We start from the raw sequence: 18,982 nt of genomic DNA on the forward strand, positions 1-18,982 counted from the left end.
TGATTCCTTATCTGTGGCAACTGAGCAGCAGAAGAAAAACTCCTCATTCCTTTCATGTGAATTTCAGCCTCCTCCTATACATGTGCAATTGTCTACGTTAAATGCTTGGAGATTCCCCCTTGCCTCTAAATGCAATCCATTTAGGCGTGACGTCTCAAACACATCCACTGTAATGAAGGGGAGACACGCTTCAGGAAAATGAAGTGCATGAATAACAACCAGAAAAACCTGACTGGCATAAGACTGGAGAAATAGTATGACTCAGGAGATAGTATGGAAAACACTCTACTTTCTCATATGGTTGATAAAAAAATGGCACTTGAGAGCATGATGAGCCAGACAGAGTAAAGGGCTCCCTGAGAAGTGAATGTCTCGCCACTGACTCCTTGCAAGGCAGCGAGGAATCAGGTGCCCCAGAGACAATTTACTATGCTTTCTCTTGCAATTACCTAGCTGCCTGATTCCTGGGGTTTCTACAAGGTTTGGTTTTTTTTTTACGTATATTAAGATATTCATTATAATGGCACCCAGTGGGGGTATTAATGGAACAGACAGGGTTAACGCCCTACTGGGGACAAGAATATGAGACTCTGGTCACATTTCTATAAGTTGTACTTACAAAGACTTCCTTCACCTGTTTACTGTATTACCTGAATGGGTAAGGTGGCTAAGCCTTTTCTTTCTTTTTTGTTTTTGCTTTAGTTACTTTTCTCCTTATGTTAAATCAAATCAACGTATATCCAGCTACTGTATCATAGATAGGAATATCCAAAACTGCCACTCATACAACTCGGAAGGCTTTCCATGGAGCCAAATAGCAAATCAATCACCCGATATGAAATTTTGAAATTGTTTTCTACAAACTCTGTCTATGACCCACCAGAGGAACCTCCTTTCTGACCATGAATGGTATCAGCCACCATTGCCAGTTTCTATTTTGGTGGGCAGGAGTAGGGAATCACTGCTAGGATATTTCTAGTACTCTATCAACATGACTAAAAATATCTTCCTTTCATGACTTCCTTTACAAAAGATTATCATTTACTCCTGTCATTCTCCCCAATCCTTTTACTTTCCTACCCAATCCTTTTCCTCAAGCTTCTGAACATCTGTACAATAGAATGGCAAATCTGTAAACTAGATAGGCCGTTTGGAGTCTTCTCAAAATCTCTTGGCAGGGTCTTGATCCCAGTGGTCTGTCATGATCAACCCAAGACACTAGGAGATAAAATTTCCCTTCCATAGATATTTTTATTTTTAAAAGGTCCTGAGAAACAACTACAAAAAAAAAGAGAAAGAAATCTCATCCTTCAGTATAAAAGAAGAAGAAAGACTTGCAGAGGCATCAGGCACTCCTCCTGTTCTGGTAGACGGCCTTTTTGTGCTTCAACTTTCACTCTTCTCTAAAAAGATAGATCATTCAATGTCAAATACGTTCTACTAAAAAGTATGTCTCTAAAGGTTGACATGATTTCAAAGACATAGACCTCACAGTAAGCGTCTTGTCCATGTTGTAAGTAACAAGGTGGCAATTGGCTCACTGGTAGGGGTTTCATAGTGACCATCAGTGGTTCTACCTGCTTTCTGAAATGACATATGTAGCACTATCACCACAGTATTAGTAATAGTCTGTCTAACAGAGGCTTTTGCCAATTTCCATCAGCTTTTTAAAAAATGACTGGAAGAGATCACCTCTGGGCTACAGTGTTAGATCTTCTTTTATACTAAAGCTGAACTTTTGAGCTACCTTGTAATCATTTACCACAAAAAGTTGATATTTTGAGTTGGACTGATCAACCATATTGTTATTGACTGAATATTTGTGTTCCTCAAAATTCATATGTTGAAATCCTACCCTCCAGTGTGATGGTATTAGGAGGCGGGGCCTTTGGGAGATGATTAGGGGTCATGAGGGTTCCAACCTCATGAATGGAATTAATACTCTTTAAAAAAAAAAAGACCCCAGAGAACTCTAGCTTTGTGTGCCATGTGAAGATACAATGAGAAATTAGCTGTCTGTAATTCAGAAGGGTTCTCACCAGAACCTGACTATGATGGCACTCTGATCTTGGACTTCCAGTGTCCAGAAGTGTAAGAAATAAATGCTTGTTGGTTATGCCACCCAGTCCAAGGTAATTTGTTATAGCAGCCCAAACTGACTAAGACACATATCATCAAATTAAAATGTTTAACACGGAAGCTGAGTTGGTAGAGAGCCAGTCTAATTCTGGTTCTTTACAATGTCATCACAGATTAATAGTTCTCTAAAAGTGATATCATTCCAAAACAGTCTTACTTCCTTAGAAACTGGTAACATGCTCTTAACTTTCCCATCTTGTAGAACAGCGGTCCCCAATCTTTTTGGCACCAGGGACCAGTTTTGTGGAAGACAATTTTTCCACAGGGTGGGGGATGTGTGTGGGGGTGGGGAATGGTTCAGGTGTTAATGGGGGTGATGATTCAGGTGGTAATGTGAGCAATGGGGAGCGATGGGGAGCGGCAGATGAAGCTTCGCTCCCCCGCCCGCCGCTCACCTCCTGCCGTGAGGCCCGGTTCCTAACAGGCCGGAGGACTGCTACGAGTCCACAGCCCAGGGGTTGGGACCCCTGTTGTAGAACACACATTTGGAATAAGTAGTACCAAAACCACTTCCGAAAGAAGCTTACCTTGACATATAATCTAGAGAATATAAGTTCCGTGAGAGCAGGGACTTTGTCTCTCTGTGCATGGCTATATCCCTAGTACCTGGAAGGTGTGTTGAGTGAGAAATATGTGCTGAGCAAGTCAGTGTATGACTCAGTGGATGTATCACTACTGAATCTGGGTTGCTGTAGATTAATAATGTGTTGGATGCCACCTTGAGTGGGAGATTTTGTTCCCATTAGGGCAACTATAAGGAATTGCTTCTGTAATGTAAGAGTGACACAAGAGATTTATAAGTATCGAGGATGATCATACAATGATATGACTAAGAAGGCCGAGACCTGGTATGGGATGGAGAGACAAAAGAAATGTAGGACAAGAAGCTGATGTTACAGAGGCATACAATTTAGTAGGGAACAACTCAATAAAAGTGCAAGGTAGTATAGGATTAAAAGCAAAAAGAATAGAGGCAGACTGAGATCTACTACAGGAGTTTGGAGAAGATGGGGAGAAGCATGAGTGCTTTGAAGTTATTCATATGACTGCTGGGTGAAAACAGACCTGATCAGAAGAGAGCTGAGGCCAGAAAAGTAATGAGGAGCTGGGTGGGAATTGAAATGTGAAGTTACATTTTTCTGGATTAGTACTCCAGTGAAGGGGTCCCCAGTCCCTGGGCCGCAGACCGGTCCATGGCCTGTTAGGAACCAGGCCGCACAGCAGGAGGTGAGCAGTGGGCGAGTGAGTGAAGCTTCATCTGCCGCTCCCCATCGCTCGAGTTACCGCCTGAACCATCTTCCTCCCTTGTCCATGGAAAAACTGTCTTCCACAAAACTGGAACTGGTCCCTGGTGCCAAAAAAGTTGGGGACTGCTGCTCTAGTGGGAATGGAGAGAAAGGCTGAACAATGTGTATGTACACAAACACAAACATACACTGTTTTCTGCCAGGTATTATGCTCAGCAAGTCACATACATTAGCTCAGGTGAGGTGACTGTTTCATTTAATCTTCATATCAACTCTATAAGATAGGGATGATTTATCTCAGTCTTTCAGATGATAAAATCAAGTCTCAGAGAGGTGAAGTGATTTGCCAAGATCGTAATTGTTTTAAGCAACAGAGCTAGAATTCAAACCTAAATCACCCTAACTCCAAATCATAATCTTTTATGAAAGGTTGTATATAATATAAAAACAGCATGGAGTAAAAGGTAACTCTCAGGTTTTGAATGTACAGTACTATGCATAAATAAGACATCTGCAAGCAACTGTAGTAAAAGAAGAGAAAATACAGACGAAAAGCTGCTTTAAAAGCACTCTGGGAGGGCTTCCCTGGTGGCGCAGTGGTTGAGAGTCCGCCTGCCGATGCAGGGGACACGGGTTCGTGCCCCGGTCCGGGAAGATCCCACATGCCGCGGAGCGGCTGGCCCCGTGGCCCACGGCCGCTGAGCCTGCGCCTCCGGAGCCTGTGCTCCGCAACGGGAGAGGCCACAATAGTTAGAGGCCCGCGTACCGCAAAAAAAAAAAAAAAAAAAAAAAAGCACTCTGGGAGTTTTATACTAGTTTCCTTGATAGTAGTTTCTCAGAAGAATGGTACCTTCTATGTAATTCTAGATCCTCTTCTGTCCTCATATTTTGACTATTGGGTTGGAATTTTGAGGAATAATTCTGACCAGATGGAGTCCCAAATTATAGGGTTCTTTTTGCTCTAGGAGAGATTTGTCCAGTGGAGATTCTTTTGAAGAAATCATGGTAAAGCTACAGCTACTTGGGGCCAAATCACGATTATTTAGAATATCATCCCCTTACTTTCAGTCTGTATGTGTCTCTAGGTCTGAACAGACATTTCTCCAAAGAAGATATACAGACTGCCAAAAAACACATGAAAGAATGCTCAACATCATTAATCATTAGAGAAATGCAAATCAAAACTACAATGAGATATCATCTCACACCAGTCAGAATGGCCATCATCAAAATATCTGGGAAGAATAAATGCTGGAGAGGGTGTGGAGAAAAGGGAACACTCTTGCACTGCTGGTGGGAATGTGAATTGATACAGCCACTGTGGAGAACAGTATGGAGGTTCCTTAAAAAACTACAAATAGAACTACCATATGACCCAGCAATCCCACTACTGGGCTTATACCCTGAGAAAACCATAATTCAAAAAGAGTCATGTACCAAAATGTTCATCGCAGCTCTATTTACGATAGCCCGGAGATGGAGACAACCTAAGTGCCCAACATCGGATGAATGGATAAAGAAGATGTGGCACATATATACAATGGAATATTACTCAGCCATAAAAGGAAACGAAATTGAGCTATTTGTAATGGGTGGATAGACCTAGAGTCTGTCATACAGAGTGAAGTAAGTCAGAAAGAGAAAGACAAATACCGTATGCTAACACATATATATGGAATTTAAGGGAAAAAAATGTCATGAAGAACCTAGGGGTAAGACAGGAATAAAGACACAGACCTACTGGAGAACGGACTTGAAGATATGGGGAGGGGGAAGGGTGAGCTGTGACAAAGCGAGAGAGAGGCATGGACATATATACACTACCAAAAGTAAGGTAGATAGCTAGTGGGAAGCAGCCGCATAGCACAGGGATATCAGCTCGGTGCTTTGTGACCTCCTGGAGGGGTGGGATAGGGAGGGTAGGAGGGAGGGAGACGCAAGAGGGAAGAGATATGGGAACATATGTATATGTATAACTGATTCACTTTGTTATAAAGCAGAAACTAACACACCATTGTAAAGCAATTATACCCCAATAAAGATGTTAAAAAAAAAAAAGAATATCATACTTTCCTCATTCAACAATGTTGGGCCTATCATTGAGTACATAAGGCCTTTTGTAATTTTTCCTCCTTGCCTTTGATCTGCTGTTCCCTCCACATGGAAAGAGCCTATAGGACTTGGCCTATTTCTGTCACTGTTGCATCCCAAGTGCCTATGACAATGCCTGACACATAGCATCTCCCACCCCTCTCCTGCATCCCATCCCTCTGGCCTCCAGGAATTCCTGAGAGGACCCTGAGCAGCCCCTCCTCTTCCCACTGTCCTCCTCAGCATTTTTTAGAAAGGGTTATTGTGAGGGGCCAGAGAACCCCTAGGCCTCTACTGTGCAGGGAATTGTGGGCCAGAGAGAAATCACTGCCAGGGGTGGGCTCAGCTGTTGTCTCCCCTCCAAGGCTGGACGTGTCTCGTTCCTGGGGCAGTTTAAGAAACGAGTGGGTTATAGGCCTGGAGTAGATGGACAGACCAGCTCAAGGTTTGGCCTTCTCTTTCTTCTTACTTTCCCAGGGTGGCTGGGCTATACCCCCTCTTCCCTCCCTCTCTAGGACCAACCACTCTTCATCCACAAATCCCTCCCCGAGTTCAAGCACAGACTCCATCATGAAAACTGTTTTCCTTGGTAGCTTAGTGAACTGGTGCTGGTCCTGCCTCCCTGTGAAGCTAACCCAGCCGCAGGAGGGCACTTGGCCCCACTGCCTTCCCAGACTGTTCACAGGAGGGTGCCCAGCAGGGTAGCACACAGGACCCCAAAGGAGGATCCGAAGGGCGAGCAGGGCACTGAGGAGCACAAGCCCAGGTATGAGAGTCCCTGTCCCCATCCCTGCCTGCACTGTGCCTCAGGCCGGACCTACGATCCTGCATGCCGTGTTCTTTTAAACAAAAATGTATTGAGATATGGTTGACACTGTGTAAGTTTAATGTGTACAAACCTTTTAATTTGATACATTTATATATTGCAACATGATTACCACTGTAAGTTAACACCTTTATCACGTCACAGAATTACAATTTCTTTTTTTGTGGCGAGAACAACCGGTCTTTTAGCAAGTTTGAAGTTTATAATATAGTATTGTTGACTATATCATTATGCTGTGCATTAGATCTTCAGAACTTATTTATCTTCTAGTTGCAAGTTTGTATCCTTTAACATCTCCCCAATTCTCCCACCCAGCCCCTAGTAACCACCATCCAACTCTGTGTCTATGAGTTCAGCTTTTTTAGATTCCACATATAAGTGAGAGCATAGAGTATTTTTCTTTCTCTGTCTGGCTTATCTCACTAGCATAACGCCTTCAAGATCTATCCGTGTTGTTGCAAATGGCCGGATTTCCTTCTTATGGTTATATAATATTCCATTGTATATATATCACATCTTCTTTATCCATTAATCTATTAAGGGACACAGGTTATTTCCATATCTTTTGTGAATAAAACTGCAATAAACATGACATATCTTTTTGATATCCTATTTTCATTTCCTTTGGATATATACCAGAAGTGGGATTGCTCATAAAATAAACATACAGAAATCAGTTATGTTTCTATACAATAACAATGAAATATCTTAAAATGAAATAATGAAACTATTCTGCTCACAATAGCTTCATAAAACAATAAAATACTTAGGAATAAACTTAACCAAGGAAATGAAAGATCTGTACAATGAAAACTGCAAGACTTTGAGGAAAGAAACTGAAGAAGACACAAATAAACAGAAAGATATTCCATGTTCATGGACTGGAGGAATTAATATTTTTTAAATGTCCATACTACCCAAAGCCATTTATATATTTGGTTAAATCTCTGCCAAAATTTCAATGGCATTTTTCACAGAAATAGAAAAAAAAAATCCTAAAATTTGTATGAAAACACAGAAGACCCTGAATAGCTAAAGCAGTGCTGAGAACAAAGATGGGGGCATCACACGCCCTGACTTCACACTATATTACAAAGCTACAGTAATGAAAGCAGTACTGTACCAGCATAAAAATAGACACACAGACCAATGGAAGAGAATTGAGAACTTGGAAATAAACCCCACGTACAGGGTCAACTAATATTTGACAAGGGAGACAAGAATACTCAATGGGAAAAGGATAGTCTCTTCAACAAACAATGCTAGGAAAACGGGATAACCACATGAAGAAAAATGAAATTGGGGCCCTTTCTCACAGCACTCACAAACATTAACTTGAAATGGATTAAAGTCTATTTAAGACCTGATACCATAAAACTCCCAGAAGAAAACATAGGGAAGAAGCTCCTTAACGTTGGTCTTAGCAAGAATTTTTTGGATATGACACCAAAGCACAAGCAACAAAAGTAAAAATCAACAAGTGGGACAACATTAAACTAAAAACCTCCAGTACAGAAAAAGTAACAACAAAATGAAAAGGCAGGGCTTCCCTGGTGGCGCAGTGGTTGAGAATCTGCCTGCCAATGCAGGGGACACGGATTCGAGCCCTGGTCTGGGAGGATCCCACATGCCGCGGAGCAACTGGGCCTGTAAGCCACAACTACTGAGCCTGCGTGTCTGGAGCCTGTGCTCCACAACAAGAGAGGCCGCGACAGTGAGAGGCCTGTGCACCACGATGAAGAGTGGCCCCTGCTTGCCACAACTAGAGAAAGCCCTCGCATAGAAACGAAGACCCAACACAGCAAAAATAAATAAAATAAAATTAATAAACTCCTAACCCCACATCTTCTTTAAAAAAAAAATTGAAAAGGCAACTTACAGAATAGGAGAAAATATTTGCAAACCACATATTGGATACGGGATTAATAACCAAAATATATAAAGAACTCATACACCTCAGTAGCAAAAAAAAAAAAAACCCCAAACAACCCAATTAAAACAATGGGCCAAGGAACTGAATGGATATTTTCCCAAAGAAACCATACAAGTGGCCAGTGGTACATGAAATACTGCTGAACATCACTAATCATCAGTGAAATGCAAATCCAAACCACAGTGAGATACCACCTCACACTTGTTAGAATGGCTACTATCTAAAAGACAAGAAATAAGTTTTAGCGAAGATGTGGAGAAAAGGGAACACGTGCACTGTTAGTGAGAATGTAAATTGGTACAACCACTGTTGAAAACAGGACGGATTTCCTCAAAAAATTAAAAATAGAGGGCTTTCCTGGTGGCGCAGTGGTTGAGAGTCTGCCTGCCGATGCAGGGGACGCGGGTTCGTGCCCCGGTCCGGGAAGATCCCACATGCCGCGGAGTGGCTGGGCCCGTGAGCCGTGGCCGCTGAGCCTGCGCGTCCGGAGCCTGTGCTCCGCAACGGGAGAGGCCACAACAGTGAGAGGCCCGCGTACAGCAAAAAAAAAAAAAAAAAAAAAAATTAAAAATAGATCCAACAATCCCACTTCTGGGTATATATGCACAGGCTGTGTTCTAACAGCAGGTATCTCACCTTGCCTGGCTGGGCATATGCAAAAAATCTTAACACTTGAACCAGGAGAAACATGGGTCTTTGGGACCCTGTGCAGCCCTGGGCTCCAGGAACAGTAGCCAAGAGCTTTCTCATAGGCTTGTCCCCAGTTCCTACAAGTATGACCCAGGCCTTCTCGACTCGGGCTGCCTTAAAGTACCATTGCCCCCACGACTGGGGTCACTGTAGGCTGTGCCCAGGGCTGGCCCTTGGTCTTCAGAAGAGCCTCGTGGCTATGGCAATAGCTCCATCTCCCGAGACCGGGGGCCCTGAGTCTGAGTCAGACCCCTACACTATGGCCCCCTGCCCACCTCTTGGCTGACATGGCCCAATTCAGCCTTGGCTAACAAAATCTCTGTTGCTATCCCATTTATCTGGTGTCCCAGCTTTCCCTTAACCTGGCCTGGGACACTCTGGGAGCCCTTTCTCAGTTTGTGTGCCACTGTGAGACCAGCAGGGGCAGAGGGAAGCTTGTGGACCTGAGCCAGCTGGCTTTCCTCCCAGCATACCACCCTGAAGGCCTCCTACTCTCCTGCCACGTCTCACTTTGTAGGTTTCTCTTTCTTACCAGTCAAAATAAGTAGTAAATCATGGGCCTTTCCTTCTCAGGACATGTTGGAGATGGTCCCTGGGCCAAGGACTGTCTCCTGACCTGCTCCCTTTGTTATTTTTCCAACTTCTGGACATATTGCATGACATACACTTCAATAAAAAGTATAGCCTAGTGAATTAGAAGGGCTACTGAAAACATCAGTAATAATCAAGAGCCTGAAAATAAGGTCAGTAAAGGTAGAGTTATGAAAAATGGAAGCTCCAAAAGGTCTTGATATAATTTTTGACATTGCATGAAGTAGTCAAAAAGTGTCTAGTCTCTACCAATGATTGAATAATAAAAATGAGTGTAGTTAGAACCAGATAGTTTGATGAGGCTATCCTGACTATGCACATTCCGTTGCAAATCTACATATCCTTTACCTACAGAGAGATCAGAGTTAATCCTGTAAGAGCTGAGTCAAGACATAACTTCGCGGACACTAGGCATCCACTAACCCCCTAGGGAAAAACAAAGCAGCTCATGCTTTGAAACTGACTAAAAAACAAGCAGACAATGATGAGATTGTCCCTGAGGTTTTCATAACAGAATGAATTTAGGATAGACTGAATGGTATATGGACGCTGGATGAAGAAATCTTTTTTTTTCCCAAGTAAGAGATTGGTCTTCAAGTTCTTATATACAGAATGGATTGTTATTCACCCAATATGGTGCCCATCTAGAGACTATAAATTCCACATCTTTTTTACTCCACATAGGAGCAGCCATGTGACTATGTTCAGGTCAATAGGATGCTAGCAGAAATGATACGTGCATCTTCCAGTTCAATTTTCTCAAAAGTGAAGTCACTTGCCTTCATCTCTCTTTCACCTCCATGGAAGGAACCATGGATGAGGAGGCAATTCAACTGCGTGGGTAACAATGCTCAAGTGGAATAGTGTTACAGGCTGAATGGTGTCCCCCCAAAATTCATACGTTGAAGTCAACCTCAGTACCTCAGAATGTCACTGTATTTGGAGAGAGGGTCTTTCAAGAGGTAATTAAGTTAAAATAAGGCCATTGGTGTAGGCCTTCATCCAATATGACTGGTGTCCTTATAAGAAAGGAAATTTGGACATAGGCATGTACAGAAGGAAGATGATGTGAAGATACAGGGAGAAGATGACCACCTATAAGCCAAGGAGAGAGGCATTAGAAGAAATAACCCTGGCCACACCTTGATTTCTGACTTCTAGCCTCCAGAATTATGTGAAATAAATTTCTGTTGTTCAAGCCACGCAGTCTGTGGTACTTAGTTACGGCAGTTCTGTCAAACTAATATAAAAAGTAAGATGGATGAAACCAGTATCCCTGAGTGAAGCAGAGCTGATTGTCTGCCTAACTCTGGACTTTTATGAGAATGAACTAAACTATTCTGTTGAGTTCATGTATTTTGGTGTCCCTTTGCTATAGCAGCTTAAGCTATACTCTAGTATAATACTTAGAGGGGGAAAAAAGGGAAACAAGCATTTAACAAGAGAGAAGGAGCGAGGCAAACCATGATACATTCACTGAACATAACCATGAACTAGGACCTCAGCATGGAAAATGACTGATAAAAATTTAAGTGCATAAGTCATATATTCCTCAAAGTATGTAAAATATGCATACACAAAATGTCTAGAAGCAACTGTAGTTATAAAAAAAAACTATTGGTTGTGTTAGAGGATTAGACACATCAAACGTGGCTTCTTTATCCTGATAATTTAAATCAGTTCCATTAACAATATATGTACCTTTAGACTTACCTCTATACTTTCTATTTACTATCCTATAAGTTTAAGTCAGCAAAGAGAATCATGCTTAGACATTAACCCCGCCTATTCTGATTCTGAGAAAAGTGCTACCCACTGTTCCTCCTTCCCATCTCTTTGCTTTCTTCTCACCAGTTCTTCCCAGCATTGTCTTACTCCCTGCTTTCTTACAGACCAGTAAGTGGAGCAGAGTGGTCAGGGATGGAAGAATTGAAGACAAGGAAGAGAGATGGGTGGAAATACAGAGCAGACATTTCAGTTCCTTTCGTTCCACCTCAATCCCTGCAGAATTCATCACAGAACTGAAGCAAAGCTATTGAAGCTTCCACAGACATATCTGTGTGTTATCTACAAGGTGTAAATGAGGCATATGACTGTTCACCAATGTGAACAAGCTTAGCTGAAGTAACAGCATAGGAAGTCATTAATTAGATTGTTCAGCTGACCAAATCCATTCAGTGAATGGCTGTTATAAAAGCATTGTAATTTTGCGCTTCTGAGTCCTGGCCCATAGACTGTTTTCCAGCTCATTATTCAGAAGAAGCAGTTTACACCTCATACTACATCATCTCTTATTTCTGTTTCATGAGAATACAGCCTTCTTTGTTAGGAATGTATGAACTTCCTTTCAAAGCTACCAACAGAAAATGATTAAAAGAAATTCCAAGTGAAAGTAGGTATGCCTCATTGTTTTGTTTTGTTTTAAATCTATATTAGCAAATTTAAGGTTTTCAGAAGATTATTTATTTTATGATTGTTTGTAATGAAAAACAATTTTTCGACGTACACAGTAATTTTGTCACTGATGTTTTAAAATACCGTTTCTTCTTGTAATGTCTTAAATTGAAGAGGGGAGGCATGTTCAAGTAATTGAAAGGTAGCAGTAAGCACCTGTCAGATGCTGGAAGCAATGACGCGCTATCTTGAGTTCTATAACTGAGGTTCAATACAAAACAAAATAGCACTTTAGTAATAACTTAAAGGCCTAGAAAAGTTGCTAAGCAAACAATGCCTCCAACACTGCATAACCTCCATGGGTAGTAATACTTAGAAACTGTAATCAAACACAACTGAATAATCGTGTAGTAGAGGTGATTATGACAGTGGATATGAATTTGAACTATATGACCACTAATCTCATGAATTTTATTGAACATGGAGATAAATGCAGGGAGGGCTCACTTTTTACAGTAATGAAGATCATAAAAATGACTGTGCAAGCTGAAACAGTACAAAGTAATCTTAATAATCAATGGGGGGATATTACATTCGCTCAACGACCTCTAAAAATTTTTTGTCAAAACACTAAAAACTCTCTTACTGTGGTTTATAAATGTGTAGAGAATTGAAAATTATAGTAAAACTAGTAGTTATTTATTATACCATAATTTAAACATTAGAAACATTGAGAATCCAAGTGTTTTCTTTATTTGTAAAAATCTTCTGAAGAGTAGTTTGAATACTGCTTTTCTTCCCCTGGTCGTATACCTTATAACACAGAGCTAGTACCTCTTTTATGACTTGATGAATTGTCAGATTCCTTTCTAAGTTTGGATCCACTTCCAACATTTTGTCTTTGCCCTTTCTTATGTCATGAAATATCTCTGAGAGTTCCTTTAATGTAGAGTTTTATGCCAGTGTCACTTCCTCTGGGACACTGTCATCCTTTCAGTAACAACCACTTTCCTCATTTATGTCGAAAAGTTCGTCTGGCTGTATATCTAGAGTCTCAAATGGCAAACGGTGGCACTGTCAACATCCCATGGTCAGCTATTTCAAATTTCACTATCAGAATTATCACTTTTCATTTCTTTGCTGGCAGTTCTCTCTTTGCATGATCTATTTTTGCAAAATGTTACGTGGTTTATCACTGAGAAACAAAGAGTCAACAGAACTACACACTTTGCTGTCTGAACTGTATAACAGATGTGCCATGACCAATCGCCCACAGACTTTGAAAGAAGTGGTATGATTGGTCACAGATCATGATGCACATTTGTTACTGACATAATGATTTGTGCCCCAAAGAGCTAGCAGAGAAGTTTGCACTTGATGTAATTACTAACTGAAATTCAAATCACTCTATTGGGGGACTGGTGTTATTTAGCTAATCCGTGGTAATTGAAATTTGTGTATATCAGAAGCATGCAAAGTGAGGACTGTTGTACACCAATACTGTTGTTTAGGCACTTTAAAACCTGCTATTATACATAAGGTGGGCGGGGGATAAAAGAAATAATTCAACGTCCTGAAAGGAAAGTATCAACCAAGTGAAATATAGGATAGTCGAGAAAATAGAGGTTAAAAATGATGAGTGGCTACAAACCCACAGTACCCCCTGTGCTATGTCCTCTCAGGCAAGATGCCCAGGCTTTGTGTGCCTCTGCAAAATGCAGCATAATAACTGTCAACTGAAAAAAAAATAAACAACGTGAGAGTTGCGAGTTAAGTTTTATTTGGGGCAAAATGAGGACTATAGCCCGGGAGACAGGATTTCGGAAAGCTCTGAGAAACTGATTTAAAGAGGTGGGGGGGAAGGTCAGTGATTCTGGTGAAGGGGAAGTACATGCAATCAAGCACATATTTTTTGCAGAAGGTTGCTGCTAGTCTCGTGAAGGTTACTGCTAGTCACGAGCAGGCATCACCATGAAGGGTTTTAGTGCTTCTCTAGATACGAGGAGATGCAAGAATTGGGCTCATAAAATCTTCTCCTGCAAATCTCTATCTGAAGACCTGTTCTGCCAGTTTTTCCCAGAGTACAGAGTGCCTCCTTCCTGATCTCCACCCTGAACTCCTCTCAGGGGGTGTTGAAGGTCAGCAACTGCAGCAGCTCTTGATTTAATCCTTGTAGAGGCAGATGGCAAGTGCCAATTTGTAGTTGGCATAACAATACCTACCTTATAGGGTAGTCATAATAACTGAATCAAAATTAAACAATTATAGGGTTATCATATGTAAAATGATAGGGTTATCATAGGGTTATAGGGTTATCATATGTAAAAGCCTGAGAACAATACCTAGCACACTTGTAAGCGCTACAGAAACACTAGCTATGAGAGCAGGAAATAAGAGCAGGAAGCCCTAGCAGATGAAGGAAGAGGTGGTCTAGAGGAAATTATATCTCAACCAAAACAAAAAACCTGTCCTTAAAGTCGAAAGGAAATATTTAGGGTGTTTTTTTATTTCCTTTTGTCAAGAACTATAGTAAGGGTGATGCAATCTTCATGTTGTATTTGATATAAAATATCACTCTTCTTAGAGAGAAGACTGATTTAAAATTGAAGCTAAAATATCTAATAATGAAGAAGAATACACATAGGCATCTATATTTCCTTAGAAATAAAATAGATTAAATGACTCCTGGTTTTATAAATCATTGAATTTGTAAAATAATTTGCAGTTATTTACATATTTCCAACAGTGCCCAAATGAGGTCATGGATGAAATCTTTCTTTAAAAATCATTCCCATCAAAGTAATCTACTTGAAATAGGCCATGTTGTTTCCTTTATTAGTGAGCTAAAGATTTCTGCAAGGACAAGTTACTTCAGCACTGGATTTTACCTGTATCTGTTTTATCTATCTTGGCTACGGTTATAGTGAAACTTTCACTGATACTCACAAAGCAGCCACACTCCCTGTGGCAATTTACAGCCAAACACTACCTGTAAGTTTTGCATCAGAACCCACGTGAAAGCTCCTCCCTCTCAGCTGCAGGATCATCCCACACCTCAAGTTAAGTCCTGATCAACGACCTGAAGAGCAGCATGTCAAAACCTATCACTTGCGTGCTCCTCTGGGTGGCTGAGTCATGGCCTCACCGACAAGGCTTTCTTTACCAAGTCCAGGTCTTCCTTAGGGCTCTGGTTCCATAAACCAGCAGGGCAACAAGAGTAATATTATCAGTCACATGGGTGTAATTTATGATAGGGTCAGAAAAACCGGACTTTCTGAAAGTTTCTGTGTTTTTACACAATCGTGGTAGCACTCAGCTGAATGTCCAAGATGCACCAAGTGTTAGAGCTGGAAGGAGCCGTTGCCAACTTTGTTATCATTTAACTGATAACAACACTGATGGCCAGAAAGGTTGCAAAATTATCAGGTTGCCATACTAGGTCTAAGAGCATCTCTTCAGTCTCCCAGCCCAATGCTCTTTCCTGCTCATCTTATATCTTTGTCTCTCATGGTCATTTCCTTTTTTGTTTCATTATATACTTAGATACACATAACTGAAATTTAATTGAATAGATACTACATCCATGTGTGACTTAGCATGTGCACCCACCCCAAAATGCTCATTTTTAATGTTTTCATAATACCCTTACAAGCAAAAAAAAAAAATTCTTAGCTAAACATAAGAATGCATGGAAATGATCTGAGACCAATGAAACATCATATAAGAGAAGGGTCTTATAAAACATTGCCAACTGCTGAGCGAGCATGCCCCACAAGCACAGTCAAGGTTGTGAGCTGTTAACATCCCTGCTTTTCTTGCCTCGAGCTGGTTATTATGTGCTGTCTGTGCCATCTGGGTGCATTATAAGCGCGTGGCGATTTTGCAATAAACCTGGTAACTAAAATGTAATCATGAAGCAGAATGACAGCGCAAAAGAATAAGAAATAAGGTCAGAAACAAAATACATTTTAAAATGAAATGTACCCTCACTCTTTCAAGTTGAGAAATTCAAATATATTATTGATATCTGACATTAGTGATTGAACATGAAAAAATGAAATAAAGAAAAAAGGTCATTTCCTAAAGAGTTCAACACGTACACATAACACACACACACATACATACAGACACGCACGTTCACTTGGAGAGCCACCCTGCTAGGCTGGCAGCGCCCTGCGAATGACAGCCTATGAGGGCAGCAGATAATAAGGCCCATCTGTACTTTGCTCTCTTCACCATTCTGTCCCCAGAGTATCTTGTTCTCAGGTTTTCTTTTTTTTTTCTTTTCTTTTTAGCACCAGGCTCACCTTGCCTACCTGGACCTGGTCCCTGACGCACCCTGGAATCTCACATACATGGGGCCAATACCTTACTCAGAAGGACACTTCTGAGTCCCTGCATATTCATTTGTATTCCACACCATGCTAGGACTCGGGCAAACCATCAGCTGATGACGAGATTCCAAGAGAAAATGTAAAATTTGAATTATTTTAGACAGAGCACCATTTTTCCTTTCAATTTGTCTATAAAGGCACACCTATAACTTAAGGAAGTTCTCGCATGGCCCTGATTTTTTGGCCGGAATGATCAATCGAATATATAAAATATTTCTAGTATGAAAATATCTCCACTTTATTATATGCCTGTAGCATTAGACATCTAAGATTCCTAGACTATACTGAAAACCTGAATGCAGGTAAGTATCTGACAAAGATATTGGAAGTAAAATTGGATTGGGGGATCAGGCATCTAAAAATATATCTATCTTGCAGTTGGTTTCCTCATCTGTAGAGATACGGCATTGGGTTGGAAATTTTTTATTACTACACAATGGGTGCTTTATCTCCTTCACTGGCCATGGAAATGTTAGCCTAGCTCCTTTTTCTCATCCTCATTAAAACACAAGTGAAGAATTTTGACCCAGGTAACGGTCTAGATCTGAAATATAGAGTTAGCAAACACACCCTAAGATGTCTTCTCGCTCCGAGAGTGAATGGCTGAGTATAGAGCATGGATGATGAAGTATAGAGACACACTCCCAAAAGTCAAAATAATGCTCACTATAAAAGGCCGGCTGAATTGTTTCATTTAAAAAATGCACTATAAGGAATTTCATCTTAAAACTAAATAATAATGGTACAATTATATTTTTCTCCCAAGGAGGGAAAGAAGGAGGAAAGGAAGGATAGAAGGAAGGGCTGAAAGAAAGGGGGAAGGAAGATAGGAAGAAAGCAGTGAAGGAAGGAAGTCAGGCAGAAGGAAGGAAGGAAATATGTAATTGTCATTAAACTCTTTTCCTCAGAGGAAAGATTAATGTAATCGTTGATAATAATGCCCCAATCGAAGGGAAAGTTTCTCTTTCTACTCTCAAAACATGCAGCATAGAATCTTTGTTTTTCTTCACTTATCAAAAGAGATATAGTTTACTACCTTCAAAGTCCACGTCTCCAACTAATTTTGTCTTTCCTGTCATTGGGTCATGGACATAGTTGATACCCACATCAATTACAGCAGCACCTTCTTTAACCATATCAGATGTAATCAGCTTTGGGATACCTGAAAGCAAAACAGAGTTGTAAAACACTGGAAAATACTTAAGCTTTGTCCTTGAGTATAACGAAATTTATACATTAGTTTATACATCTAATGTTTTTATTGTCATGGAAAGGTAGCACATGGGGGCATCTCTGGGTGAAATCCCGCCAGGATTTACCCTTTCACCTTAGAGATTGCTTACCAAAGCAATTTCTTACCAAAGCATTTCTCCAAATGGACACCCACTTGAGCAGCATCCTTTTGTATTTCACGTACTATAAATAGCATGGGAAGATTATGGAGATGAAACAGGCTCCTGCTGAGGGTGAGTGGAGTGAAAACAACTTGGAAGACGGAGGTGGAGAGAAGGAAGAGAGGGAGGGAGGAAGGATAAAAAGAAAAAAAGTGAAAATGGTAATAATTCATATTCCTCAGGGTTGTGGTAAACTGTAAAGTGCTGAATACAAAGTATTATCTCATCCACTCCAAACATGAAAGGCTATCTTGAGCTTTATATTTATTTTTTTCTTGGTTTCTTTGATTCGTTATGTCTGTATATGACTTGGAATGGTGTAAGAAACAGTTAGTTCTACTCACTATTTCTCCATTCAAGTTTGAAAGATAGCTCTACAGAGATGTTATGTCACCATCTGTATCTTATAACTCTTCAAATTTTATTTCAGGCACAACAGTACCAGCTAAGAATGGCTAGTGTTCCAATTTTTTTGTTATAAATTAACAAACCATTCCCAAACTCAGTGTCTTAAAACAACAACTAATTATTATGTTCCACAGTTGTGTGAGTTGACTGAGCTCAGCTGGATGGATCTTCTTGGGGATCTTTCATATAAATGGAGTCAGATAGTGGCTGCGGCTGAAGTCATCTAAAGCTGTGATGCAGCTGGTTGTCCGAGGTGGCGCACTCACAGGGCTACAGCTGATGCTCCTGGTGGCTGAGCTCAGTGGGGGCTGTCCAATGGAGCACGTGGGTGTGGCCTCTCCATGCAGCTTGGGCTTCTCACAACCTGGCAGCTGGCTTGCAAGAGTGAGTGTTCCAAGTGATAGGAAATAGAAGGCGCCCGTCACTTAAGACTGGAACCTGGAAACTGGCACAGTGTCACTTCTGTCATATTCTTTTGGGCAGGCAGTGACAGAATCCACTTAGATTTAAAAGGAGGGATGGAGATGCCATTTCTCAGTGGGAAGAGAATCAAAGAATTTGAGTGTCCATCTTTACTCCACTAGAATGCCTCTGGTGGACATTTTGTCTGGTGGGTGATTTACTCACTTTCACTTGCTACATCCCTTGCTGGAAAAGGGTTACCTGTTGTTGTGTTGGCAGATGCTTTCTTCTAGCATCTGAATATTCATTTAAGCATTCCAGATGGTTTAAATGTCGCCTTGTGGCATATGATTTTTACTACTAGTAAGAATTGAAAGGCTATAAAGAAACAGTGCCAAAATAGTTGTAGCTAGCTGATAGGTTCCTCAGCCACATAATGACACAACCAAGATGGCATCAATGTTTGAGATGTA

At 40.9% G+C, this 18,982-nt stretch overlaps 1 protein-coding gene across 1 annotated transcript in view; it reads right to left on the reverse strand.

Annotated features, from left to right (window-relative positions):
• MTHFD2L (methylenetetrahydrofolate dehydrogenase (NADP+ dependent) 2 like) overlaps positions 1-18,982 on the reverse strand; it is a 129,379-nt gene that overhangs the window by 8,037 nt on the left and 102,360 nt on the right. Inside the window, exon 7 of the mRNA XM_065877218.1 lies at positions 17,342-17,467. Within this exon, the coding sequence (XP_065733290.1) occupies positions 17,342-17,467 (126 nt within the window). The remainder of the gene's footprint in view (positions 1-17,341; positions 17,468-18,982) is intronic.

This window comes from Phocoena phocoena, chromosome 5 (genome assembly GCF_963924675.1).
Source record: "Phocoena phocoena chromosome 5, mPhoPho1.1, whole genome shotgun sequence".
Lineage (NCBI taxonomy): Eukaryota > Metazoa > Chordata > Mammalia > Artiodactyla > Phocoenidae > Phocoena > Phocoena phocoena.